Source organism: Perna viridis, chromosome 10 (assembly GCF_037379345.1).
Source record: "Perna viridis isolate PV_CMFRI_1.1 ecotype Kerala chromosome 10, ASM3737934v1, whole genome shotgun sequence".
Taxonomy (NCBI): Eukaryota; Metazoa; Mollusca; class Bivalvia; order Mytilida; family Mytilidae; genus Perna; species Perna viridis.
Window position 1 is genome coordinate 27,152,555 of NC_142454.1, and position 27,031 is coordinate 27,179,585.

Sequence of the window (27,031 nt, forward strand, 5' to 3'; positions counted from 1 at the left end):
CATACTATAAATAACACATATGTTGTCCCAAAACGACATTGTTTTGTCTGTAAAACACATTATATCAAATGTTTATTATTATAGGTAGACGTATAAAATGATAGCATCAATAAGACTTATAATACTTCCACAATCTCCAAAGATCGATGGGATAGTGAGTGCAAAATTATATATCAGCGCTATCCCTTGTAGGTCTCTATACCAAATACGTTGATTGTAGATCCATACATACAACGCTACATAGCTAGATCTTCAAAATGTACTACCAGACCTCTTTCAAAACTTTTAACTTCTATATTCATAGATTCCAATAGGGTCTCCAGTCCTATCACGGTACTTTTTACTACCGTAGTATTAATTCAATGTGGAGCTTGAAAATTGGAGAGATCTTCTGGCAACTGTCAATATAAGATTATTATCAAAATACAACAGCATTTTTTTTAAACTCTGTATACCTTTTATACTCTTTATTCCCAATACTCAGTTACAATCCCGCCTCAAAACATAATCCATCGTTGTTACTCCAAAAACGACGGTAAACCTAGATACTGATATGAAGTAGTTGGTAGAGACTCCTCATTAACATTATGCAATGGGAACATAGTATGCTCCTCTATTGCTGACCTATGTTTTCCCTCTTTTGACACTGACTTAATGGCTGATCTGATCCGAAGGAAGGAGCATCGTTTAACTAGTTCCTGTGCTATCGGTTGTCGCTATATAGATGATGTTTCATCGTTAAAAAATTTAAGTTTCGAGGATTTTATACATCGCACCTACCCGAAGGAACTTGAGATAAAGAATGTTACATACACTGTGAAGTCAGCCTAATATCTCAACCTACAGTTAGAGGTTGATGATAAAGAAAAACTACTGAACAACCTACACGACAAACGCGATCATTTTTCAACTTGTAATTGTATTGTCAACTTTCCTGTCAATTGTGGCACCATCCCTTTAGCAACAGCATATGTAGATTTTATATCACCACTTATATATTATGCGAGAGCTTGCTGAACCTACAAAGACTGTCTTGTATCGTACTACAATCCTTACAATTATGCTTATTGAGTAGGGTTATGATTGAAGTCATTACTACAGCTTTTAAGTCGTCATCATAAACTCATGGATCGTTACGGTGTCTCCATCTGCACCACGTGTCATAGTTTTCCTTTCTTCTTACTCTACCCCGACCTTGACGTTTTATGGTTTTATGAGCAATTCGGCGAGTGTTTCAAGAAAATCAGAGGACGCTTACCCTACCTGGTAATATTTTGAACATATCAATTTATTCAACAATATTTCAAATTCAGAAGTTACGCGCTTTCTGATTGGATGAAGCAATGTCTATTCTGTCATAGACAAAATTTGCAATATGAATTTCACGTTATAAACCTTTATTAATGATTGTCTCCTTGAATTTTGAATAAAAACAAATTCAGAGAAAGGTGTTATATTTTGTCGATCTATTTGAGAAAACCTCAATGTCCATGGTGCACACGTATAATCTACAATGTAGGTTAACTAATGTGCACCACGTGATTAAGGTTTCGTTTTCATAGACCGAAAAAAATTAAAAGTCTTCCTCTTAGTAAATTCTCGAAGAAAAGAAACTATAACTAAACAAAAGAAAATACTAACAAAACAAAACAAGAACTTTATTTTTACATCTATTTATGTCTTTGATATTTCAATATTAATAATTAATAATTAATCATTTTATTCCTAAAGTTTTGTTATATTACATATTTAACAGTAATGGTCCATTAAACATAGGAGCAAATCTTTCACTGTACCTCAAAATAATTAAATTTTTGGGGCCGGCTGCGATCTGCCACGTGGAAAGAGGATTTTCTCTTCATTCATTGAAGATTTATGGGTGGCCTAGAGCTAACATTTTCATCTCAATGGTTTTTTTGTCTCTTTGACATATATACTGTACCTACTGTCGTTATTCAATGTATCCATAAAATAATATACATGTATAATTCCAATTTAATTAGCATATGCCTTTTCGTGCATTACAATATTGTAATTGGTTGTACAAATTTTATTACCTCAGCGATGACAGTATTTACAACAATGTACATATCGTAGTCAACATGTCTCATCGTTTTGACAAACTATTTACATGTTTAAAACGGTTTAATCTGCTTCATTAGATTCATTTTCGGCATTGTAAATTCCCAACAATATTTGAAAAAAAAATCAGTAGCCCGTTAACACTTAAAAAACTGAAATTTGCAACCATGTCAAGTTGTCCGTTGAAGGCCGCCTTTTGCAATGTCAATTTCGATTTCGCTAAATGAGAGCATGCAAGAAATAAATATTGATATGTTTTGGATAGTTAAGGATTGGAATTATAAGAATTAAACGCTGTTTTTCCAGAATGTTTGGATATATAAAATCAGACCATTCACTCCCAAACCTAACATAAACGTCCTTAGGACCTTTATTTGTTTTGTGAGTGAATGGTCCGATTTTTCATATCGATATATTCTGAAAAAAATAGTGTTTAATCCTATGATATTATTTTTGATACAAATTTGATAAAACACGAAAAAGTTAATACATGTTAAACAAAATATATGTTTTACGACCTATATATGTATTTATTTATCGTTTGTTTTGAAGTTTTAACGAGAGTTTGACAGTGTTGTAATAACTTTGGATTTTAATCGAAGCAAGTGATTACGAATGGAAGAATAAATAATATGCTGCCTGCAAAAGCTGCCGCTACAAATGCGTTAGATGACGCATCAGGACTGCTTGGAAGTTTGCCTAAAATAATGGAAAAATGTATACTCACAAAAGGACGAGAACAACTGCCTGCGTTTTAAAGCGAATGTTTAACTTGTGTTGTCTATACTTGTTATTAATTGTCCCACTTTAATGAGATGTGCTCAAAAAGAAGAATATCTCTTCTGATAGAGTATGCGTATTACAGAGGGAAAATATGAAAAGGAAGAAAGGACCTTTTTACAAGTATATTTGCCGATGAACCATTTTAGAATTGTACATTTGTCTATTAAAAAAATCTTCGATAACTGCATTCATATGCGTCTGTTTGTGACCTTTGTTTTCAAAATATTAAGAGATTGATATGCCCTTTTATACATGGATTTTTTAATAGAACCTGAAACATACGAATGTCTTCAATCGCATGTTGTAGTCGTATAGAGAACTCGACGTTTTCCACATACTTAGCACTTACATACATTAGTCAACTTTAATGTCTTAATAAAAAAAGTGATTGCATACTTCTATTGTCTTATATCCTGATATTGATAGACGTATCTGAGTTCTTAAACTAAAATATTATTGACGGCGCAAAGAAAAAAAATGAAGTTGTTTCTATGTGTCAATAGGTTTTCGGAGACAAATCTAATTCATTCGGAGCAAAATGACAAATTTAAATTCGTGTATTGAAAACTTACTACAAGTTGGTTCTATTCCATCCCACACTCTATCAGATTTGCATTGTCGAGACAGTGTACCGTTTATATGTATATATCCTTGTGAGCATGTGTATGTAATATTGTCTAAATAATGTGTACCAGTTGTAGTGTTGCGTGTGAAAGGTACGAACGGCAGATGACCACAGTTTACAGGATCTAGAGTAAAAACAAAAAAATATTGAACATGTTAGATTAACAAATAATAACAAATAATAATTTCTAGTAATAATTATAAATAGATAAAATTAATTTAATATTGAAGGAACATTCGTAAGTTATTTTCACAGTTACTTGACTCATCAGTTACAATGTCATATTTAATTTCATTTGGAATATCTAATTATTGGTATCAAAAAGACAGTTCGAGTTGTTTTTGCATATTATAAATAGTAATCAAGGGAACCAAGGTTATAGCGGTAATCAAAAGAATGTAATCCAGGGACAAAGACCAGACATGGAAAATATACACAACAAAGAACATAAAGTAACTAAAATCATACGTACAAAGTAACAAAAGTAAATGAGCAACTCGGACTCCACTAAAAACTGGGAGCATGGACCAGGCGTTGGACAATTTTTAGTTCTAGCTCGCAAATTAACCTCTCTAAGCCTGTTCAGGAGAGTATGTGATATCGGCGGATTATGTCGTCCAAGTGTTTACGCTGCTGTTATTGTGACAAGAATAATCCGGCTCTTGAAGCTCTGTCGTTTCCCTAGGGCGACCACTACAGAAGCGATTAGTAATGCCTGTTTATCTTACAAGAGTTATTAGATTTTTAAATTTAGGGAAAAAACACTTGCGTATCGTTTCTTTTTTTGGGGGGGGAGGGGGGCTAGTATATAATACAGCAACTTTATATGGCCCAACCTTACAATAACAGCTATCACAATTTTAGCTTTATCGTCTAAAGAGGGACAATAATACGTTACCATTAAGTAAAGTCATTTTTCACATCTTCTATGATAGTGCCTAAATTGATCAATATGAGAGACAACATTTGCGTGTCTTATGGTAAGCAGGAACTGCTTACTTTTTTTTCAGTTGGGTTCGTACTGATAATATTTTTTGAGGCAGTATGTTTACATGTATGCGTTTTTTTAAACAAATGTTCATACAAGGTTGATTTTTTTTTTTTTTTTTTTTGATTCTTCATTTTAATTTTTTTACTTCCTTTTTTCTCTTATTCGATTAAAAGATTTTAACATGAATTTTGTAAGTTTATTTTATTTATCACAAAGTAGGGATTTATTCGTCAAATTTTCTGATTTTTTTTTATTGCTGTGACATTTTTTTTTCATTTTTTGTGTAAATACATTCTTCTTTAGAATATATAGTTAATCTCATTTTACCTCGCAATTTAAATGATATAATTTTATTTTGTATATGTTTGCGATGCTTGCGTTATTTCATTATTATTATTTATGTATTTATACATTTATGTATTTTATATGCACTGTTAAGCGCTTTGAGTATGTGTATATAAAGTTAGATAAGTGCTAAATAATAATAATAATAATAATAATAATAATATAACGCCCTCCCTCTCAAATAAAAAGAAAGTGAGAAGAAGATAACTACACAATATAAATTTATATGAGTACAGACTGTATATTTTTAATGAATCAAACCTGTATACCATATATTCATCTTAAGAACACGACAAAATACTTGAAATTATTGGACAAAGTGACAAAGTGACTACATGAAGTTACTAAGATACAAGTGCAACAACGAAACGTTAAGAAATACAGAAATTGATTACTACAAAATGTACATGTAAAGTATTATGTTCAACAACAATGTTTGCTTTCTTATTATTTTATTTGTGTACCGCATTGAGTCACTACCACGTTTAAATTACAAGTGAAAGTAAATAGCATAAGATAAGGATTCGTTTGAATATGTGCTTAATATAATATCGTGATCATCACTAGACGAAAAGGCAACCAATCTCAACAATTCTACGTGTTTCACCTACATCAATTTCGATACAACTTACTACAAACTGGAGGTAATCCTGACCATTGTTTGTCTTCTTTGCACGTTCTTGTTATATTTCCAGATGTATGTTCATATCCTGTATTACAATGGTATGTCACAGTCTCATTGATATTATTTGTCGGTATGTCTGGTAATATTGTGGAATTTGGAACTTCTTTAAGATCTTTACAAATAATCAAAGCTAAAATATAAAATCCAAAAAAAAAACAAACATGGGTGTATCTTATTGATATGACATAATGATGTTAGTGCAGTGTATGTAACACAAATAAAAAATAAATGATCATTAGTAATTTTTTTTTCAAATGGAAATATATTCTTAAAAGGCTTAGTGATAGGATATAGTGTGTCTAAAGAAGTTCATCTCAATTGTGTTTTTCTTTAAACTTTATTACAGTTCCCGTTACACATGTCTTTCAGGTTAAATTTGGATTTTTTTTTTTTGTAAAATAGTAGTAATACATGCTTAAGGAGATTCGAGGGTGTAAATAACAGATTTTTCTGAAACTTTGCACTTTGAACCTTTTAATATATGGATTAGAAAAATGCTAAAAAAAAATTAGGGGTCATTGATCATCTAATGAGGGCTATCCGCCCCTTTAATATGAGTCACTTTCCACATATTTCACCCAAATACAATAACGAACAATGCTAGGGAAATTTTTTTCATTCCCTACCTAATATGGTAAAAAATATAACAACTAAATTATAGAATTCCTGTCAACCCTCAAATGTTAATTCATTATTAATGAAGATGAGAAAATGCAAAAAAAGGTATATGTCACCGTGCTTTTGAGTAAAAATAAACGGCCAATATTGTGTTACCATGGCAACAAAAAATGACATTTCCTAGTCAAAATCTTTTCTACATTTTTTGTCTTACTAAATGATTACACAAGGCAATACATAGGTAGATTTTATTAATCCTCTTTGCATGTTGCATCTAACTTGTATTATCATAAATGATGTTCTTTCTTTGGAAAAAAATAAGGATTTTTTTGGAAAATCACAGATTTTGAGAGAGCAATCAAGGGAACCTAGGTTATAGCGGTAATCAAAAGAATGTAATCCAGGGACAAAGACCAGACATGGAAAACAGACATACACAACAAATAACATAAAGTAACTAAAATCATACATACAAAGTAACAAAAGTAAATGAGCAACTCGGACTCCACTAAAAACTGGGAGCATGGACCAGGTGCACCGGTAGGGTAAGCGTATTCTGCTTTTCTAGAAACACCTTGAGAATTGAGCCATGTTTACTTGATAATTTGAGTATTAAATTTATTTCAGTAATAGTTTGCTTCTTGCTTGTTAAAATAATCATTTTGGAAAAGTTCTTGATAAAAATATTTGCATAAAAAGTGTTTTGGGAAACATACATTTTTTACTGAAAAAAATCACACATTTGGAGAATTGAGTCCCGATGATTTGATAACTTGAGTTCGATACTTGTTTGCATCTCGCTTGTGATTATAATCATCTTGGAAAAGTTCTTAATAAAAATATTTGAATAAAAAAGTCTCTTTGGGAAACAGGTATTTTACTGAAAAATCACAGATTTTGGGAATCGAGTCCCGTTGACCTGATAACTTGAGTTTTCTTTATATACTTCAATAATGGTTTGCATCTGGCTTGTGATTATAATCATCTTGGAGAAGTTCTTTATGGTAGTATTTGAATAAAAAGTTTCTTGGGAAACATAGATTTTTTACTGAAATATCACAGATTTTGAGAATGGAGTCCCGTTGATTTGATAACTTGAGTTTTCAATATACTTCAATAATAGTTTGCATCTGGTTTGTTATTATAATCATCTTGAAGAAGTTCTTGATGAAAATACTTGAATAAAAACGTTTTTTTGGTAGAAACAGATTGGTTTTTTTGAAAAAAAACCCAAAGATTTTGAGAATTGATGTGATACAATGATATCCATTTTTTTAAATCTTGGCTTTAATGATATAATCTAAAACTGTATATTAATTTGTGTGTATTTTTCCTTTAATTGAGGGTCTTGAGTACAATGAAAGACAATGGAATTTTTCTCTGTGTAGTTACAACGCACACAAATGGTTTACTTGTGGTTGATTGTAGTGTTGTTGTAAGTCATTGAGCCTAGCTCCTTTGAACTATTCATGAGGATGTAATACGCGTGCATTTATCGTATTTTTTTCATTATTCTGTCTATCTTCAATAGATAGGGGTAAACAACACGGTCAACATTTTAATAACTGCTCTATCAATCTCACTTTAAATGTAATCAAGAATATTATTTTGGCTGCTTTTAGCTAAATGATTTCGCCCACATCCATCAAATTTGTTTTAAACTAAACAATCTTTTTTTAAAGTATACTGAGGCCCCGTGCAGGTCCGGGTGTTAAAAGAATAGACCTGCAGCAGCGCTAAGCTTGTCTTGTCGTAAAAGGCGACTAAATAGTGCCCAGAACCCTACAGAGCAACTGGGATGTGTGTCCCAGGTGGTGGAATGGGGTACCCCTGGCGTGTTACATGCTGGGGTTGTCAGGCTATAATACGGAAAACCTGACCGCAAACCATAGTGGTACACCGTGTTGGGAAAGATGCCACGTTTCTTACACGTTATAGAACCCTAATATGGTATTCTCCCGAAGTTGGAACCATAGGGCTCCGCCACAGGAGGCTAAATTGCCCGACCCTACCCATCTCTCCCTATTTCCAGTGGCAATCAAAATTTGTCGATCCCATTGTCCTTGTGTCCCATCCTTTTTTCATTTCATCATCATTCCATATTTATTTTATCATCAATTTCATGTTCATCGTCTGAATATAGCTGAAATACTGCTGCTAGGACGTTAAACCCAAACAAACAAACAAACAAACATTTAAAGTATAATGGGCAATATTTTGTCAATGTGTCACATCATATATGATATATTCATACTGACTTCATTATAAAACAAAGCTTAGTCCTTGTTGCCCACTCGAGATGTTAACACTTATAAATTGTGGTACTTTCTACTACAGTACTATAATACGGGAAAATTTCTCGCCAGAAAGTTTACACTGTAACCAATCAGAAAATTGAAAATTAACTTAGAAAAGTTGTAATAGAATGTTACAAATGTATTTGAACATTTGTATTGAAATGATAAATCCCTTTGCCTGGTTTTTAGAAAGAACAACAATTCAATACATTAGTAACTTAACTTTACAGTATCTATCGAAAGCCTTAAAATGCTTTTAATGTTGATTTTACTATATGCACTGATACTTAAACTGGATTGAATTAATTGTAATTGAAATATAAAAATCAAATCAGTGATAAATTGCCAGTTCGATAATCTATGCGTTTGATTAACTTGAATATGGTTGAATAATTCGTCAATTTATCAAGATTGCTTAGACCTAGGCCTAAACCAAATCCATTCGAAATCGGCTGTTACGTAAGAGTCTCCACCACTGAAGTTTTCGGTAGCGGTAAAGTGAACTGCTGGATATCAGTACACACAAAATCCATCTTGTACAGATAAACTAAATTCTTTCAAGTCCGGTTGTTCATTTACTTTTGTTTCCTTTTGTGTGATATTTTCGTTATATTTCGTTTTCTATTGTGTGTGTTTTATTTACTGTCTATGGTTGTTATTCCTTAATTATATTCTTTTGGTTACTATTCGAATTCTGATTCCCGTGATTTCCGTATAAACATGTAATCCTAAATAGTAAAAATATTATTTCTAATATAAACATTCCATTATATTATAAAAAAGAAATGAAAATAAAAGTATCGCAATGGGGAAAGTTAAAGCGAATGTTGATACCAAAGTGGGTAATTATATAAAAAAATCCTTTCATAATTTATGAGTTGAAATTGACGAAACAAGATGGACAAAGACAAAAAAATATTATAAGTGATGAACAGCAAAGAACCCACTAAAATAAGATTTAAACTTAGCTGTCCCTGAAGGGAGATCATTTGATGCGTTTGGTAAGACACTCTTTGTGCTGCCAGATGAGAGGAAGACAATCTTTGACCAGGAAACTCATAGGCCATTCTGTAAAACTAGGTCTTGGTGGCGACAGTGGAAATTTCCAAACGATGTTTTCAATATTTGGAATGCATATCCGTATTCCAATAATTTCGTCGTTAGAAGCTAAGCTATTATAATAAAATTGTCGAAAATCAGAAAATGGCGTCATTTTTGTCGTATAGAGTGTAAGTTATCCCATTGTCTATTTCGAGATCAATGTCAGAATACAGGACAGATCAAACTGTGAGTGCATTGTCTTTAAATTCAAGCTTTTTCGGGAGCTGACATGAATAGACAATGCTTAAGTGCATTCGTTAAGATTCAGTGAACCCTGGATGAAGTAGGCCTCGTTGGAATGAAGAAACAGATCGGAAAAAAAGACGGTTTCAATGTTTACACTACATATGAAACAGTAACTGTATTATATAAATTTGTATAAAGGAAAAAAACAAATTGATTTGTTGCTACTTGAAAATAAATAAAGTGAACTTGAATGCAGCATTTAATTTACTTTTTTTTATTCTATCGTTCGAGGTATTAGATATCCAAGACAGAAACATTATAACAGTTGTTTTTGTACATGCTCATATGTATTCGATTATTTTGTATATATTTCTTACAACAAACAGGAGCTGCCCCTGACCATTCTTTGTTTTCCTGGCACGTCCGTGTCAAATTTCAAGATGTAAGTTTGTATCCAGTATCACACGTATATGTAACAGTTTAGTTTGCATAATGTGTCAGAACAGCTGGTGTTATGGTATAATCAGTAACGTGTTCAAGTTCTTCACACATAATAATGGCTTAACTATTCGAACCAGTGAATAGTTTTTGTGTATTCAAAAAGTTATTGTACAAAATGTACGGATAATTAAACCGAATTAAATGGAATTAAAAATCATAATCAAATAAGTGATAAATCGTCGGTTAGGTAATCATTTGCTAGATTATTGTTTAAAACATTGTCAATGTATCAAGGTTGCTTAGACGTAGAACTGCTTATACGAAATAAATTTCAAATCATGTGTTATTTAAGAATCTCTACCACTGAGGTTTTTGGAAGCAGGAAAGTGAACAACTGACTATCTGTACACATTGGTCACAGGTAATCTATGTTATTTTTGTACAGCCCGGTTGTTCATTGTTGTTGTTTTACTTTTCTTTTGCGTATTACTTTGGTTATTTTTCGTTTTCTATTTACTCTCTATGGTCGTTATTCTGTAAATATATTCTTGGTTACCATTCGAATCCTGAATCCCGGAATTTCCGTATTAACATATAATCATCAATCGAAAAGAAATCATTTCTATTACAAATATTCCACTCCATTATTTTCCTAAAAAAGTTTAAACATGTCAGTACAATTGTTTCAAGACAGTCAATAGTTATTACTTAGGATCTTTTCCCCTTTCCAGAGTCATACATATAGGTAAAATGCTTTTGGTAAGTTAAGCGTTTTCGGTAAATTGCTTATTTTCATAAGTTAATTGCCGAGAGGCAAATTCTTATTTTCAAGTAATTTTATATTTTGAACATGAGAACTTACTACACGTCGGGGTTGTTCCTAACCATGTTCCGTTGTCTGCGCATGTTAACTCAGCATTTCCGGCGGTAACTTCATACCAAGTCTCACACTTGTATGTAATAGCATAACCACTAGAACCACATGAAGTCGTCTTTGTGGAATGTGAGACTGTTTCAACAACAGGGCAATTCGAAACTATAATTAAAATAACAGTTCATCACTTTTTTAGAATAATCGTAATATTCTTATATGAAAACTTCATATAATTTAACTACTTTACAATAACAATTTGACCACAAACATTTCTAACGGCCATTTAATTATTAGATTATTTATTTTAACTTTATTTTTCAACTCCAAAGATCGAATACTCAGTGCGCTACAAACTAAACACTTTAAAAATTATAAACGTATGGTTAATACCTCTCAGTTACACCATAAAATACCTAGTGACCGTAATTTAAGAAATGTGAACATATTCAGCGAACGAACGGACTATCTTTCAAAGCGATGAATGAATTAGCTCAACATTTCGGCATGCTTTCCTTTAATGAAAGACGTTTGGAATTTACAAAAATGTATTCAATAAAACAAACCTGATTCGCATGTCGCATTTAACGGCTCACACAGCCTTATACAAGTAGGTAGTTGTTCAGATGTCCCTAAATAGAAACGTACATCATTATAAATTTTCGATTGAAAAAAAAAAGAACTTTAAACTCCAAAGTGACTTCCTTGTTCTTGTTTATATTGACTTTGTTTTCATTTTACTAATAACAGGGCAAAACGGTGGCGTAATTATTTTTTTTTTAATTCAGATATTGCAAAACGTTACAGTCTGCTACAGGACGTATGTGCGAATATATACAATCGTGGCTGTATGATTCGCGTCGTTAAGCTGTTCAGTACATTGAATAACATATTTGTGGACTGTTTATTTCGGTCACATATAATTACCTACAGGTAAATATTCTACTGACTAAATCATGACCACCAAATAAATGTACAAAATGTATATTAGACATCGCACGTTGACTCCCCTAAGGACAATCATTATAAACTCGGAAACTATGTAACATGAAATAATAGCATAGATCTTTCACTAAAGGCAACGTCTTCTTGATGACAAAATGTAAGGTACTAAAACAGATTTCTAGGTGTACTTATCTTCCCTTACCTTCTTATCACGTGTATTTTTTTATATTTAATGAAATAGTGAACAAAATACACGCAAGAAAAGAAACGAACAATAGGAATAGCATATATATACCTTGTCTTTGTAGAACTCTGGCATCATCAGGTGGGTTATTAGTATCATACTGACAAAATGTACTCTCAAAAGAATCCGATGAAATGGTAACATCATCCGTATGAGTCGATACTCGTTCGGATGGACTTGTAATTGTCTGTTCGTCTAAGTAATAAAAAAGAAAAAAGATATTGATAATCTGAATATGTACATATTATATCAGATGTATATCGTATTTGAATTTACTCGGTTATCAGTAAAATGAATTCATTGTTAAAGTTGTCTTAGTCTTTCAGCTTCTCGGTACTTCCCCTTTCTGTATTTGACACAACATTAAGTTGACGCTATTAATATGTTTTGTTTTGTTTTTTTTTCCATTCTGCAAAAGCTCAAGTTCAAAGTATGGCTGAGGTTATAAATTATGCTTATTAATCAACCTAAGACCAGCCAAGTGATGAAAAAAGCATGTAACTACGTACCAAAAGGTAAAAGGAAGTAAACAACGTTTTCGGATACTCTTCTAAATTAATACTCATTTGGAGTCGTATACAGCATTTTTTTTCATGACCTGTACAGCTTTGAGCACTATATGCATTGATATATATTTAGTGGAAAGAAATTGGTTATTCTCTTTTTAAGTGTATAGATGGACGGAAAAGGGTTTGACGACCGAGAGTATGAAATGAGGTACGGAAATTTCATATTAGCAGAAAAGGAAGATAGAATTCAAAAGGTTTTGTTACATCATATACAAAATGAAACTTGTCAAAACCAAACACTTTTAAAATTATCCGGAAACTCTTCAAAAACAAATACTGTTTTATAGACAATTGATATCAATTGCATTTAATAAATTTATTTTGATTAATCGAACACCTGTCTTAACCAAATATCATATGTCGTATCTTCCCGAAATGCCAATATCAGCCAGAGGGCCTCTATCCCGAGGGCTGATTTTCGTCGAGGGTGATATGGCCACATTATCATATGTTTTAACAGGAAAAAATAAGTGATGCTTACGTGCAGTTGTACTTGAATTTAATGATCCTGATTCAAACTATTGTACTTCCGCTTTTTCTACTACTATAGTTTCTTTCAATTTGTTTTTAATTCATTGATTTACGCTCTGCTATTCGAAAAAAATACTTAAAAACTCCAAGCACAAAAACGTTAGAGAAATTTAAATAAGGGTCTGATAAAGAGGGTTGCGATAACGTGTGTGACGTCACAATGCCCAATACTAATGAAACTGAAAATACATTATCAGATATTTAAAACAGCTGTATTCTGTACAAAATATATGAATATGTACATTTTTTCCGTTCATTTTACAAAGTATTGATATAAAAATAACAACTCAACTATAAAGAATTGATGTTTTCAATAAGGATAAATAAGGATAAATATTATAATATACATGTCTTTATTTCAAGAATTGATATTATGGTTCAACAAATATATTACGTTTGTATTATTCTGACGACACATGAAAATAACGCTTTATTCATACCGTTTAGTAAAAAGAAATAAAACAAAACATCCGACACTTTAGTCATCTTCATACACAAATATATTCGATTATTCCGAGAAGTACTTGCATCATGGTATTGCTCATCACTTCTACAAGAGAAATAAACATATATTATAGAATGTTTGCATGTGGACACGAGAGATTGGTGGGTACGATTATTATTTATTAAGACGATTTGCGATAGATAGTAAAGAAATTTGATATATGTTAGATAGTCCATAGCAACTAAACAAAATATTAGCAATTGCATAACAGTTTTCGTCAAATTGTGTCTTTCAATTTGAAGGACTTGTGAGTCAGAAAAATGACAACGTTATATATAATATTATAACAGTCTCCTTATTTGTGCACGATGTTGCAATTTTGTTCAAGAAATGCATGCAATCAAAACGGCCAAACAGTGATGTGTAAAATATTTGTTTACAATGGCAGGCGACAACAAGTTATATTCGTTTTCAAAATCAACTATATAAATTATTACATATGTAATAATTCATATCACTACCTAAAAATCAAGATGTTCTTGTTAGATGGAAGAGTTTGATTCAAAACACATGTGTAAGCCGAAATCTGTGTTCCTTGCACGCTTAAAGTGTACGAACGTAGTGTCGTTGTACCAAAGTTTACTGTCCTATCATTCTGCCCCGGAAGTTTATGTATCCACGATCCATTCCTTAACTCACTTGGTATTTCACAAACAAGGCTTTCTATAAAAAAAGAATGTCATCCCAATTAATACTACATAGTAAACAGTATTTTTAGGAGATTTCAAGACTGACTAACATAATGCTCCTTCAAAATAACTCATGGTGACATGTCGACAAAATGATACCACTATCAGATTATATGTAAACAACACAATATTGTAAACAGAAAATGCCACGAATGGCAAAGAATGGTAAAAATAAATATTTTGCAATAAATGACTAGGCTAGCTGTCTATTTCCCTATAGGAAGAATGAGCACATGTTTTACTTAGTACACAACAATGTAGAGCCGACATGCTTCATGATCACTGAATAATGTTCAGGTAGGTCAATCATATTACACAATGCATTAGTTCTTTTGATCGTACAGAAATATGTATTTTCAATGAGCAAATAGTGTTTAAAATTATGCAATTATCTTGGTTTTCAAGTAAGTATTTATTATTGATATACCGCCAATAATTTAAAACAAATTTATATATGAGCTAACATTGATTAGGAAATGTACTGTACAAGTACCTTAGTAGTGATAAAAAAAAAAAAAAAAAAAAAAACAACGAAAAGTACTGGATTACGGATGCACCTGGTCCATACTCCAAGACTTCTTTTTTTTGTGGAGTCCGAATTGCTCCCTTGCTTTTGTTACTTTGTATGTATGATTTTAGTTACTTTGTGTTCTTTGTTGTGTGTGTCCGTTTTCCATGTCTGGTCTTTGTCCCTGCATTACATTCTGTTGATTGATTACCGCTATAACCTTGCTTCCCTTGATTACTATAAGACTAACATTTAAAAATATTTACTAGGGTAAAAATGCAACACATGTGTCACGGATGTTCCTTAAAACACATGTTAAACAGGTGCATCAGATACGTAATGCGCATGTTTCTTGACTTCATGTGAAACGCATGTTCCAGAAAACTCACATATAACGCGTGTGTTTAGAATACACATGTGAAACATGTAAAATTTAAATGTGTTACACTTGTGTTCTAATGCATACAGGAGCGCTGTCAAATCGTTGAAAGGACAACCGAAAGTGGGTCGATTTTTCATCACATCTCGTGAAAATGGAAATGCGATTCAGACAGTCATTTAAAAATTATATTTGTACCAATCCTATTGTTAGATAAGTATTTATAAATGAATAATTAAAAGTGACTTGCCCATACATTTGATACACTTGTAAACTCTTTTTGGATTTCAAATGTATTACGATTAGCTGAATCACCAACTTTTTTTTATGAGATATCGTTCTGACCCGAAACCAACATATCTAAATGCAAATAAAAAAGGGGAGGGCTGAAGGGTCAAATAAAATTCGGAGTACTCCAAATGTAGCTATTGGGTACCAAATATATATTTTCTTTGAACAAATATATACATGCTGTGTTCTTTATAGATTTTTTTATCTCTCTATTGCTTTTCTTTTTTTTTCTTTTTTTTTTTTTTTTTTTTTTTAAATATTTCGAGTAAAAAATCTGTTATTTTTTTTTACACAAGTCAATAAAATTTGATGACATGCAGAATTCATGCAGATATGTACATGTAGTAGTTTAAGTCTGATTTGCCTTTTTTCCGACATGTTACATTGTGGTTTATGTTTTTTTTTCTATTTAATAAGAAGAAAACCAAGAAAGTTGATGGATCACAGGATACAGTACTTCATATACTGTTAATATATACAGTCACTTGACTTGAAGAATTCATTGCTACTTACATTAAACCAAAGTATTCGTTTAGTGAATCAATTTATATCGATCGTTTGAATTTATACGTTTCAAATAATCGTCAAACTACAAAATTATCGGATAAAAGCAGGGAAAAAAGAAAAATATGGAATCGAATTCAAATGTATCTAAATACAAGCTTTTTGTTGTAAATCGCTCATACTGAATTATTTGATTTATTTTTAAATTCACTATTCTAATTACGAAGGACATTTAATAAACATAACACAATATTTGCGATGCATCGTAGCATGTCGTCCACCAGTTAACGATATATTTAGGTTCAATATTGATTTACATGTAATACCTAGATGAACTAAAACAAATCATCCAACATACTGCATAATTGAACAACAAATTACTAGTTGGCCTTTCCCTTTCCTCCCTTTGGTTTTTAAGTCTCAATTCAATTTAATGATATCCATGTCTGTCAAATTATTTATATTTTAGCCACAATCTTTGAAATAAAGCATACCCTTAGATACGCAGAATAGTTAAGGAGTAATCAAGGGAACCAAGATTATAGCGGTAATCAAAATAATGCAATCCAGGGGCAAAGACCAGATATGGAAAACAGATATACACAACAAAGAACATAAAGTAAGTAAAATCATACATACAAAGTAAAAAAAGCAAATGAGCAAATCGGACTCCACTAAACACTGGGAGCATGGACCAGGTGCACCGGTATGGTAAGCGTCCTCCGCTTTTCTAGAAACACCCGCCTAAATGCTCATAAAAAGTCAAGTCCGGGGTAGACAGACGAGGAAAGGAAAACTATGACCAGTTGAATAAATCAGTCCCCATGGCGCAGATGTACACACAACAACGATCCACGAGCCCAAGACGACGACCCCAATCTTGTAGCAACATAAACCTGTTCCAGAAACCCATTTGTTAGAGTTCTAGCGCGATACAAACGGTCTGCATAGTTTCGGCAAGCTCTGGCATATCGTATGAGTTGTGATATGAACACTCCATACGCAGGTGCTGGAGGGATGTTGCCACAGATGACAGGAAAGTTGACAATTTTGAATGAAAAGTCATCACGTTTATCGTAAAGTTTAGTCTATAGTTTTTCTTTACCATCGATTTCTAAGTGTAAATCAAGATATGAGGCTGACCGTACAGTGTCTGTAGTATCCTTTATTCTTTGGGGTAGATGCAATGTATCAAATCCCCGACATTAGGATTGTTTAAAGATAATACGTCATCTATTAAGCGGAAACTGAGATTATTGGATCTAGCAAAACAATATTATTTCTTTCGGATCAGATCAGCTATAAAATCAGCCTCATAAAAGTGAAGGAATAGGTCAGCAAGTAAAGGAGCACACTTTGGTCCCTTTGGAATGACGACCGTTTGTTGAAAAACACGTCCACCACACTGGACAAATTTGTTGTCGATTAAAAATTCCAGCATTTTGTAAACATCTTTCTCTGTATATTTGGAAGATGATTTGGAATTATTTCTTACAAAGTATGAGGAATCTCTACCAAGAACTTTATAATTGTATCTACGTGTACCATCTTTTTTTGGAAAAATAACGATATTTAATGCTTTTAAGTCGAGGTTTTAACTGAGTATGGGGAATAGAAGTATACAGTGTTGAAAAATCATAGGTTTTAATGCTATTACATTCAGATAATAGTTTTGAACTAATTGTCTCCAAAAGATCTTTCGAATTTTTCAGGATCCACATCGAATTAATACCACTACGGGAGTAACAAGTGTTGTGGAAGGACTGCAGACCCTCTTTGACAGTTGTGAGTATATAAGTTAAAAGTTTTGAAAGAGGTTTGGTGGTACATTTTGCAGATCAAGCTATGAAACGTTGTTTGTATGGATTCTTGTGGAGTTTAGGAATCCAGTACATAGACGGTAGATCACAATCATCGTCCTCGGTAGAGAGACCAAAAGAGGATAGCACAGATTAATGGTTGTCCACAACCTCTTCTTTGGAGAGTGTGGTAGCAGTATAGGTCTTATCGCTGCTATTATTTTCTACGTCTACCTCTGATAATAAACATTGGATGTAAAACGTTTTACAGACAAAATCAATCTTGTTTTGGGCTTTGTCTGCTGGTACAACAACATACTTGTCATGTACAGTAGACAATGTTTTTGCTACATCGGGGTCTTTGAAAACTTCAAGTGTATTTTCTACTACATAAAATAACAAAGTCATAAAATACTACAATGTCATAAGCAATGTTTACGTTAAAGGGTAATCAAGGGAACCAAGGTTATAGGGTAATCAAAAGAATGCAATCCAGGGACAAAGACCAGAAATGGAAAACAGACACACACAACAAAGAACACAAAGTTACTAAAATCATACACACAAAGCAACAAAAGTAAATGAGCAACTCGGACTCCACTAAAAACTGGGAGCATGGACCAGGTGCACCGGTAGGGTAAGCGTCCTCTGCTTTTCTAGAAACACCCGCCGTGTGCATATGCAGGCCATTACAATTTTCCTTTAAACAGACGTTTTTCGGAAATGCTTTCTAGATACATTGGAAGAAAAAAGAAAAAAAAATTAAGATTTCAATCATCACTTTAGTTTTCAGCTAAAATATTCTTTAGAAGTTTGTTTATTTCACATATCTTACGATTTTAGTAGGCGTGGCCTATTTACCATATATGGAAGACGGCGTTGTTTACTAGCTTGAACATTTCACGGCACCCCCCCCCTTTTCGAATGATTATTTACTCAATTATTCATTTTTATGTGAATATTACCCGCATGTCCATAATAGTCGAAACATTTACAACATTAAAAAAATCCATAAATTTATTAGCACAGGCGTGTAATTGCAATAAAATCCATCTCATTCACAACGCATACATATATCAGTGCTATATATAGATCAACGAACTGTGCAGCATCACGCACTCTTGTATTACAAATTTAAAGCATTCACTGCCATACAATGGATAAGGTACGAATGTGCACGGTTATAATAAAACACATAAGGGAAAGAAATATCGGATATCTCTACCTTATAACCCATTGTGTCGCTTAATCTTGATTCTAAACATAGATCATTTGAGCGTTTGTAAACAAAAGAGAAACGAAAGTTAAAACGTACAATGTCGGTTTTTCATCTGTTCCACTCAACCGACTTTCTTGTGTCATACATTAATAGAATCGGAATGAAATAAGGAATCTATCTGTATCTGGCAAAAAATCGGGGGATAGTAAAACAAAATAATCATTCGCCGACTTTTACAGATTAACAAATTTTACCCCAAAACATACTTCTAATATGATTTTCTTGCCTAATCTGACGATTCATTTTTTCCATCAAAATTCAGGACAAGTACATTGATACAAACTATCTTACCAAATTTCAACAAATTTGGTTGCGATTCACAGGTCGGGCAAAAGCATTTTGTAGTTGAGTTGGAAGAAGACAGGAAATGATCTCGTGATTCAAAAGAAAAATAGAAAATAGAAAAATCGTGTATTTTAAAACCTGTTTTATCAAACAAACCTCACAGAAAACGTATAATAGCAATTTTAGTCCTTTCAAAACAGTTTTATTGTAGAATGCGACTTTTTGGGTTTTTTTTATAATTTCACTTAAAACAGCCTTAACCTTACAGCGTACATGTCCCTCTCAACTAGCGACATTTTTTAGTTGATAAGCTATACAGCTTAATTCCTACAAGTAATCGCATAGACACCTGTGTGTTATGTAAGCGCTTAGTTTCTTGGCACCTTGTCCCAGAGACATGAATGATAAAATAAACGACATAGTCCTAGAATAACATTTCAACAATTATGTCTGGTGCAGTAAACACTCGCCATACACGTTCAGGGCCCTGACGCACCTAAAGCTCCATCATAATAACACATGACCGAATAGCCAAATAGAATTATTATTACAAAAAACAATATCACCACACCACAGACCGACACCAGTCCTGATAAATATATTATCGAAAATCTTTTGCCGTCGACTACAAAAAAAGTTTCATTTTAATGTCATTTCCAGGCTTCTGATATCAGGAATTGGTAACCCTTATAACAATACACGACACAGCGGATTATGGATCATGATGGTTTCTGGGGTTATGCCACTCTTTTGTTTAAATTTTAGCAAAAAATAAGCGGTAAATATTAACCTGGAGAGGGGAGTGTAGTCACTGCCTGGAACCTCTTTCTTGATCGTAACCACTGCCCCAATTTTGCTAATATAAAGATCCACCATGCCCTGCATGAAATTCTTAGCATTGCTCTTTTTCATTTCTACGACGGATGAGTATTTATAATTTTCTAGCTAATCACCGAATGGAATATTATGCGTCAAAGAAAATTGCATTCGTAGGCAACTCAAATATATCGACATAATGAATATAATGTAACAAACGATTGGTTTATTCGAGTAAATGCATAGAAATAAGTAGGTACTGATAGGTCTATTTTAAAATGGTTCGTTATTATTATAATAACCAAATTAATCGACATATTTATTTCGCGGTTAAAGTTGTTGGTTGGATTTTTTAAATTGACGTAAATAGTATAGAATTAAATATATATATATATGATATATTTGAGATACCTATAAAGTTGACCTAACTCATGGAACTATCTGCATTTGAACCCTAATGGGGTATGTAAGTGGGACTATTTTTCTGCGGTAGTGTGACATAATTTCAGATGCTTACAGGTTTAACAAATCTTAAAGGTTTTGGCGACAGCTACAACAATTATGATCGTCGAGCTAAATTGATAAAAAAAGAGGGATATGGGCATAGAAAGCATTTACAGAATTTCTTTGCATATATTAACTTTCTTAGTAAATACACATGCACATGTAAAGTTGATACAGGTAAGAAAAAGAATTAGTTGGCAAACATTAGTTGATGAATAGTGTATTACATGTTTAAAGCGGTAGAAATTAAAAGAAAAAGAAATAAAAAAAAATTCTCAAGCAGGCTAGATTAGCCGAAACTGAATTTACCGGGAGTGAAGGTTACTGCATTAAATACCTTTATGAGATGTTGAACAGAAAATACGGTGGCCTATTTACAGTACTAAAGCTATTAACATGTATGCCTGTCTTACTAGAGAGAACATGGTATACTTTTGTCTATCCAACTGTCTGTCTAATACATTATAACTGAAAAATTCTGTCATCAATATTTTTAAAACCTTGTTGAACTGTTTCGTTTTAAGTGAGAGCCTGGCTAAGATTTGTTTATGAATTCTGATTTTTCAGATTTTTTGTTTTCGGACTCACAAACCCTTGCCTCAATGTCCATGAAACTGTAATAATTGTTTATTTCAATCATTGTAAGTTATTTATTGACTTTAATGGCGATTTGTCAATTTGCGTTAACATGTCACACTGAAACTTGGTTACCCCTCAGTTAATTAACTTCAAACTTTATACATTTCTTAGTTATTGGAGTTTTCCTGACTGTATTACAGCTCAATCTTATGAGTGAGGTCTATATTGCAATCACCTTCTTTTTCAGTCTGTGTCCGTTTTACATTTTCTGTAGCAGATATCTCTGCATAATGACTTGTACATGTAGTTGTCTCCCCTTTTCAGAATTCTGTCTCATCTACTTCGTGTTAACCAATTGACTTAATTATTTTTAGGCGGTGCATTTGAAAATTTCCGTAACTAGTTTGTATAGGAGGAAATGTGTTTTGGTATATATTGCCTTGGCATAATGATTTGCACAATTATGGTGTCTTCCTTTACAAGTTTGACAGTAATGGTTTAGTTTGTGTATTCCAAGCATGACATACAATTTAGCATGCAACATATTGTTATTTTTTACATAATTAGTTTCTGAGTTGTGAGATTTGATTTAAGAAAGAGGGTCAAGATTTTACATATCATTCCTTATTTTGAAGATGGTATAATGTTGGATTTACATCACGCTATACACAGTTCTTTGATACGATGGAGCTATATATATATAACCTAAAAGCCGCATGTTTACACTAATATTTATGACAATATCATGTGCCTTGTGGGGTTTAGTTAAATACCTTGCTGGGGTCTAGCAGACAATGCACAAAATATAATGGGAATTCCTCTTATTTACAAAAGGTGGGCTTTATGCAAAACTCATTCAAATATTAATTAATATTTAAAGTTACAGTGACCACTTTGTATGTAGAAATAAAGAAATTTGAATCTCTTCCAAAAACAAGCTCACTTACTTGTGTAGATTAGGTGAAAGGTACATTGACTTAACAAAATATAACTTTGGATGCAAAAATTGGTTTCCAGGGCGTTATCTTTGAACGCCATGATATAATTTCACCAAATTTGGACAGTTGAAAGCTTATGGGGGGTACGAAAATGATATTCCATGAATGTTTTTTTGGGGGGGGTTGCAAGGCGGGGGACCTGGAGCACTGCTCTTATTACTTTCTAAAACGAGTAATCTATGCAGAAATGTGGTTTTTGTAGAAGAATATCAGAGTTGAGGTCGTTAAAACTGCAAACTGGGACATCAATGAAATAGGGCACGAGTGTCATTATTTGCATTTTTTTTTCAGATCAGATACCTCATTGGTTAAAGATCCATCAGTCATCATTGGTGTATACATATAAAATTTCTTTCCATTATCAGGGCCCTGCCACTATGGTAAAAGTCATGACAGGGCTGTAACTTTGTTGTCATTTGATGTAAACTTTTGAAATTTGGCATGTAAGCATATCAGCTCAAGATGATGTGTAATGATCTTTGACCATGAACTTTATCTGCAAGATCAAATTAAATATTAATCATTTTGCATCACAGATTCATGTCCAGGCTGTAACTTTGCCATCTTTTAGTGTAGGCATATTGATTTTAATGTAGTCTTGAGGGTACATTTATATCAGGTCAGGGGCATGTGTTGCATTCCATCATAATCCGTCTGGGGATATTGTTGAAAGGGGAGGAGATGACCATAATCATGATAGAACTCGGAGAAAAAACAACATTTTCCTGATTCTGCCATTTTAGGCCCATAAATAAGTATGTTCTTCATTTTTGTATGAATTGATTGTTTCGTATAATTAATAGCAAGTTTTAAAGTTCTTTGACAACTTTCATTTTGGTCATAATCACATATTCGTTGTCAAACATCTAATCATAAGAGAGATATTTAACTTTCAAGATATGAATCAAGTTTTAGAATGTTTTGGCCATACCCATCGTTGACCACACACTGTTAATCATATTATGTGCAGTTTTTAGTTGTGTTAATCAATAATAAAGATCAAGATAATCAAGATACATTACAAAGTCAATGTTGTTGAACTTGAGAACAATGATTCATAATGAACCATCATGTTAGTTTGATAAGTAGGACATTTTGAAAGTATAAAGTATATGTACAGTACTTGTACCATAGTTTTCAAATGAAACAATTAAGCATGTGTATTCTTTCACACATGAAAAACGCATGTGAAACACAAAATTACATATGCGATTCATAGCACATGAGGTTTTCAGAAGTGTATCACATGGGTGGCATGAAATGTTTCTTTCACATGCGTGTGCACATGTGTGTCATTATTACCAGTGTAGTCACTACAGGGATCTAAAGACTGCGCTTAATCTGAGAACGATATTAAATCAACTTATAGTCAAAAATATTAAATGCAACAGAGCAAAAAATACCTCATTGTGAATCTTAGAATCATTCCTTCAATTTCAGGTTTTTTTTCGACTTAATTTGATTATTTTCAGTAGCCATTTCCCTCTCTCACTGTCTTTCATGTTCGCTGTATAGCTTAGTATATCATTCATCGTTCTTATGACGAATCATTAAGATGTCATCAACCTGCTAAGTAAGCTGGAGGTTACGTCCATTAAGAGGGGGAGGTTTAAGATATGTACAAGGGATGAGGCTTAGCTATGACAAGAGAAACGAGAAAGACTGGGCTCAGAATTCTTTTATCAGGAAAAGTGGGGAAAATATTTGTATTATATTCACCTGCGAAACTAAATACTGACGTTTTGATATTCCATAGTTATTGTTTCTTTTGTTGCTTAGCTTCTTACTGAATATAGTATTCAATTTTTATTTAAGTCATAAAAGTTACACGTATGAAGATATTGATTAGCAAATGTGATGTCAGTGACCTCTCAATATAGAGGCAGTGTGTATCAACGAATTCACATATGTATACTGCAAAAAAACTGTAAGCCATTATTTTACTCACGTTTTTCTGAAGGTAATCTGTTTATGAATATAATATACTTTTAATCGTACTTACCTGACAGCATAAAGGTCAAAATGAGACAGATGCAAGAAGAAAACTGATAACAACTTGACTTCATAGCTCAACTTCAACAAGGACATAACATCCGTAATGCGTGTCATTCTACTTGATATACTTCCTCAATACTTGAACTGTACCATTGTGTGTAAAGTGCAATATTATAGCCACAAGAAAACGTTTCGTGCATGGTACGACATTTAAAAAGAACAAAACAAAACCCAAAAACACACACACACAAACACACACACGCACACACTAAGGTTACGATGAATCTAAAAGTCCTTTTGGATAGAGTCCATAAATAAAATTCCAAACTACATATGTAGGACTGTGTAGAGATAATACGTAATATATATAATGAACACATAGATCAAATGATCTGGCTCAACGATGCTCCTTTTTTCTCATACCAGCTTCAAATTCAGCCTCATAAATGTGTACAAAATGGTTCATTGAGTAGAGGAACACATTTTTCTCATTTGATAGTCGACCGTCCTTTGAAAAAAAAGTCCACCACACAAGAAAAACATAAGTCGAAAATTAAAAAAATCAGTATTTTGGCATCATCGATTAATTAAGAATTTAGATTGTTTTTCATAGTATGGAGAATCTTTACCAAGCCCAACAAGTTGCATATAGATGTTCCAAAGTATAGAGTAAATGTCAGTTGATCAGTTTTTCGCTCTTCTAAAAGCATTTCAGACAAATTTATATATTTACTGTCCATACGTAATTTTTAGTTACAAGTGTTTGTATCGAAAGGATACTTCGGTCGTATGTTACACAAAAATTTTACTGGCTTCGTTTTGTTCAAGGATTACCCCTTATTTATACAACAGTTCCTTTTCTTCCATTTCGTTAAAAATGAACTGCGTTATATTAACTTAAGAATCAATGTTTTAAGAGTAATCAAAGAAACCAAGGTTATAGTGGTAATCAAAAGAATGTAATCCAGGAACAAAGACCAGACATGGAAAACAGAGATACTCAACAAAGAACATGAAGTGACTTAAATCATTCATACAAAGTAACAAAAAGCAAATGAGCAACTAGGACTGGGAGCACCAATGTTAAGGAAACACCAATGCTATAATGTACTCCTATTTCCTTCCACCTAAAATGGGTTAGCCAGCTCAAAAAAGAACTGGATGTTGCGGTAGCAAGGTTAAAGGTGCCTAACAATTTGAGGGGCTCATGTTAAATAGTGCATTGTCCTCTACGAATACCTACTTAAGTATATTGATACAATCATGTCACACGCTTTGTAAACATGTCTATCTCTTTGTCCACAAAGGTTTTTGATAGTCGTCCCTCTGCATAATGTTCTACTATCTATTTTAGAAAGGAAGTATTGTAGTTGGTTGTCTCCTCAATGACAATGGGTATCACCCTTATTTTAATTTATTTTACACAATTTTGATACCTACGTAGTCTTATTGGTAGATTTTCAGGCAGCAGGAGAAGACATGGGGACTTTCCGTCTTTATATTCGGCTAGCAATATGCCGACTTCCACAAATTGGAGAGACGACGCAATAAAATATGAGTACAATGCAAACACTTCAATTCTTCAACTCACCAAATATTAGTGGTGTGAAGTTTTATTGACAAAGATGACGGCAAAACCGTGTACTGTTTTAATAATGCGACAGATCTTAGATCCTGTCGTTTGAGGTTTAAGATTTTGATGTTCAATTCTACTTGTTTGATTTGATTAAAAATGTTTAATCATAATAAAAAATATGTTTCTTGTTCATTAATCGAGGTATGCTACTAAAAACGCTGATGTATTGTTAATGTTATACTAAACTTCTGCATCAATACCAAATTTCAAATCTGATTTTAATGTGATAATCATATGACAACGAAAAAGCGAGTTCAAGATGTCGACTGCATTCGTGGATATAATGAAGAAATTTGACTCTTTATATAAAGTAACAAAATCTACCTATGAAATAAAAGTATTTTCACTTTTATAAAGGTACAGTATAACCTTATCTTATTGCAAGTTATCTTTTGTTATTAAAAATTCAACTGCCAAAGACATATATTGAAGAAGAAATCTTACCAGAGACAGATATTCCAAATGCAAAAACAAATGCCAAAATGTATTCTTTAGAAATTTGCCGGGCTCCGGATCTCTTCAGCTGTATTGTGTTATTTGCAGTTTTCACCTTAAATCTTTTTTTGCGACTCAAAGACTGACTTTTCATTTAAATCTTCATTATGTTCATGTATTTTAAACCGACATATGGTATAATTACCTAACTTACAAATACATCTAGTGTATAAATAGTCATATTCGCCAACTCTTATTTTAAAACCTTACATTGAATGATGCAAGCACAATTTTAAATGTCCCTATTAATGTCACAATGTTTGATACAGATTAATCATTTCAGCCTTAATCAGATGCTGTAAACGTATAAATTATCGTGAATTCTTTCAATCGAACATATTCGGAAATATCAACTTTGGCGGTTCATAAAACAAATTACATGTGTTGGGTAGTGTTGAGAAACGATTTCTATGTACTATTTATTGTGCTTTTTGTCTACTGAAAATAGCGAAAAT

The 27,031-nt window shown here is 32.6% G+C and overlaps 1 protein-coding gene across 4 annotated transcripts; it reads right to left on the bottom strand.

Annotated features, from left to right (window-relative positions):
* Positions 1-1,642: 1,642 nt before the first annotated feature.
* On the bottom strand, positions 1,643-26,685 carry LOC148605197 (sushi, von Willebrand factor type A, EGF and pentraxin domain-containing protein 1-like). Of its 4 annotated transcripts, XM_088547959.1 has the most exons (10): positions 24,453-24,767; positions 22,751-22,946; positions 14,281-14,482; positions 13,755-13,864; positions 12,266-12,409; positions 11,592-11,657; positions 11,017-11,190; positions 5,459-5,641; positions 3,438-3,614; positions 1,643-2,781 (listed from the first exon to the last, which is right to left on the bottom strand). In XM_088547959.1, exons 4-10 carry the CDS (start codon positions 13,804-13,806, stop codon positions 2,675-2,677), a joined length of 903 nt encoding a protein of 300 aa, XP_088404085.1. In that variant the 5' UTR covers positions 13,807-13,864; positions 14,281-14,482; positions 22,751-22,946; positions 24,453-24,767; the 3' UTR covers positions 1,643-2,674. The 4 variants fall into 4 exon arrangements, with proteins under 4 accessions (XP_088404085.1, XP_088404082.1, XP_088404083.1 ...); XM_088547956.1 differs by lacking the exons at positions 22,751-22,946; positions 24,453-24,767 and adding an exon at positions 26,526-26,685; XM_088547957.1 differs by lacking the exon at positions 22,751-22,946 and having other exon boundaries at positions 24,453-24,754.
* Positions 26,686-27,031: the final 346 nt, after the last annotated feature.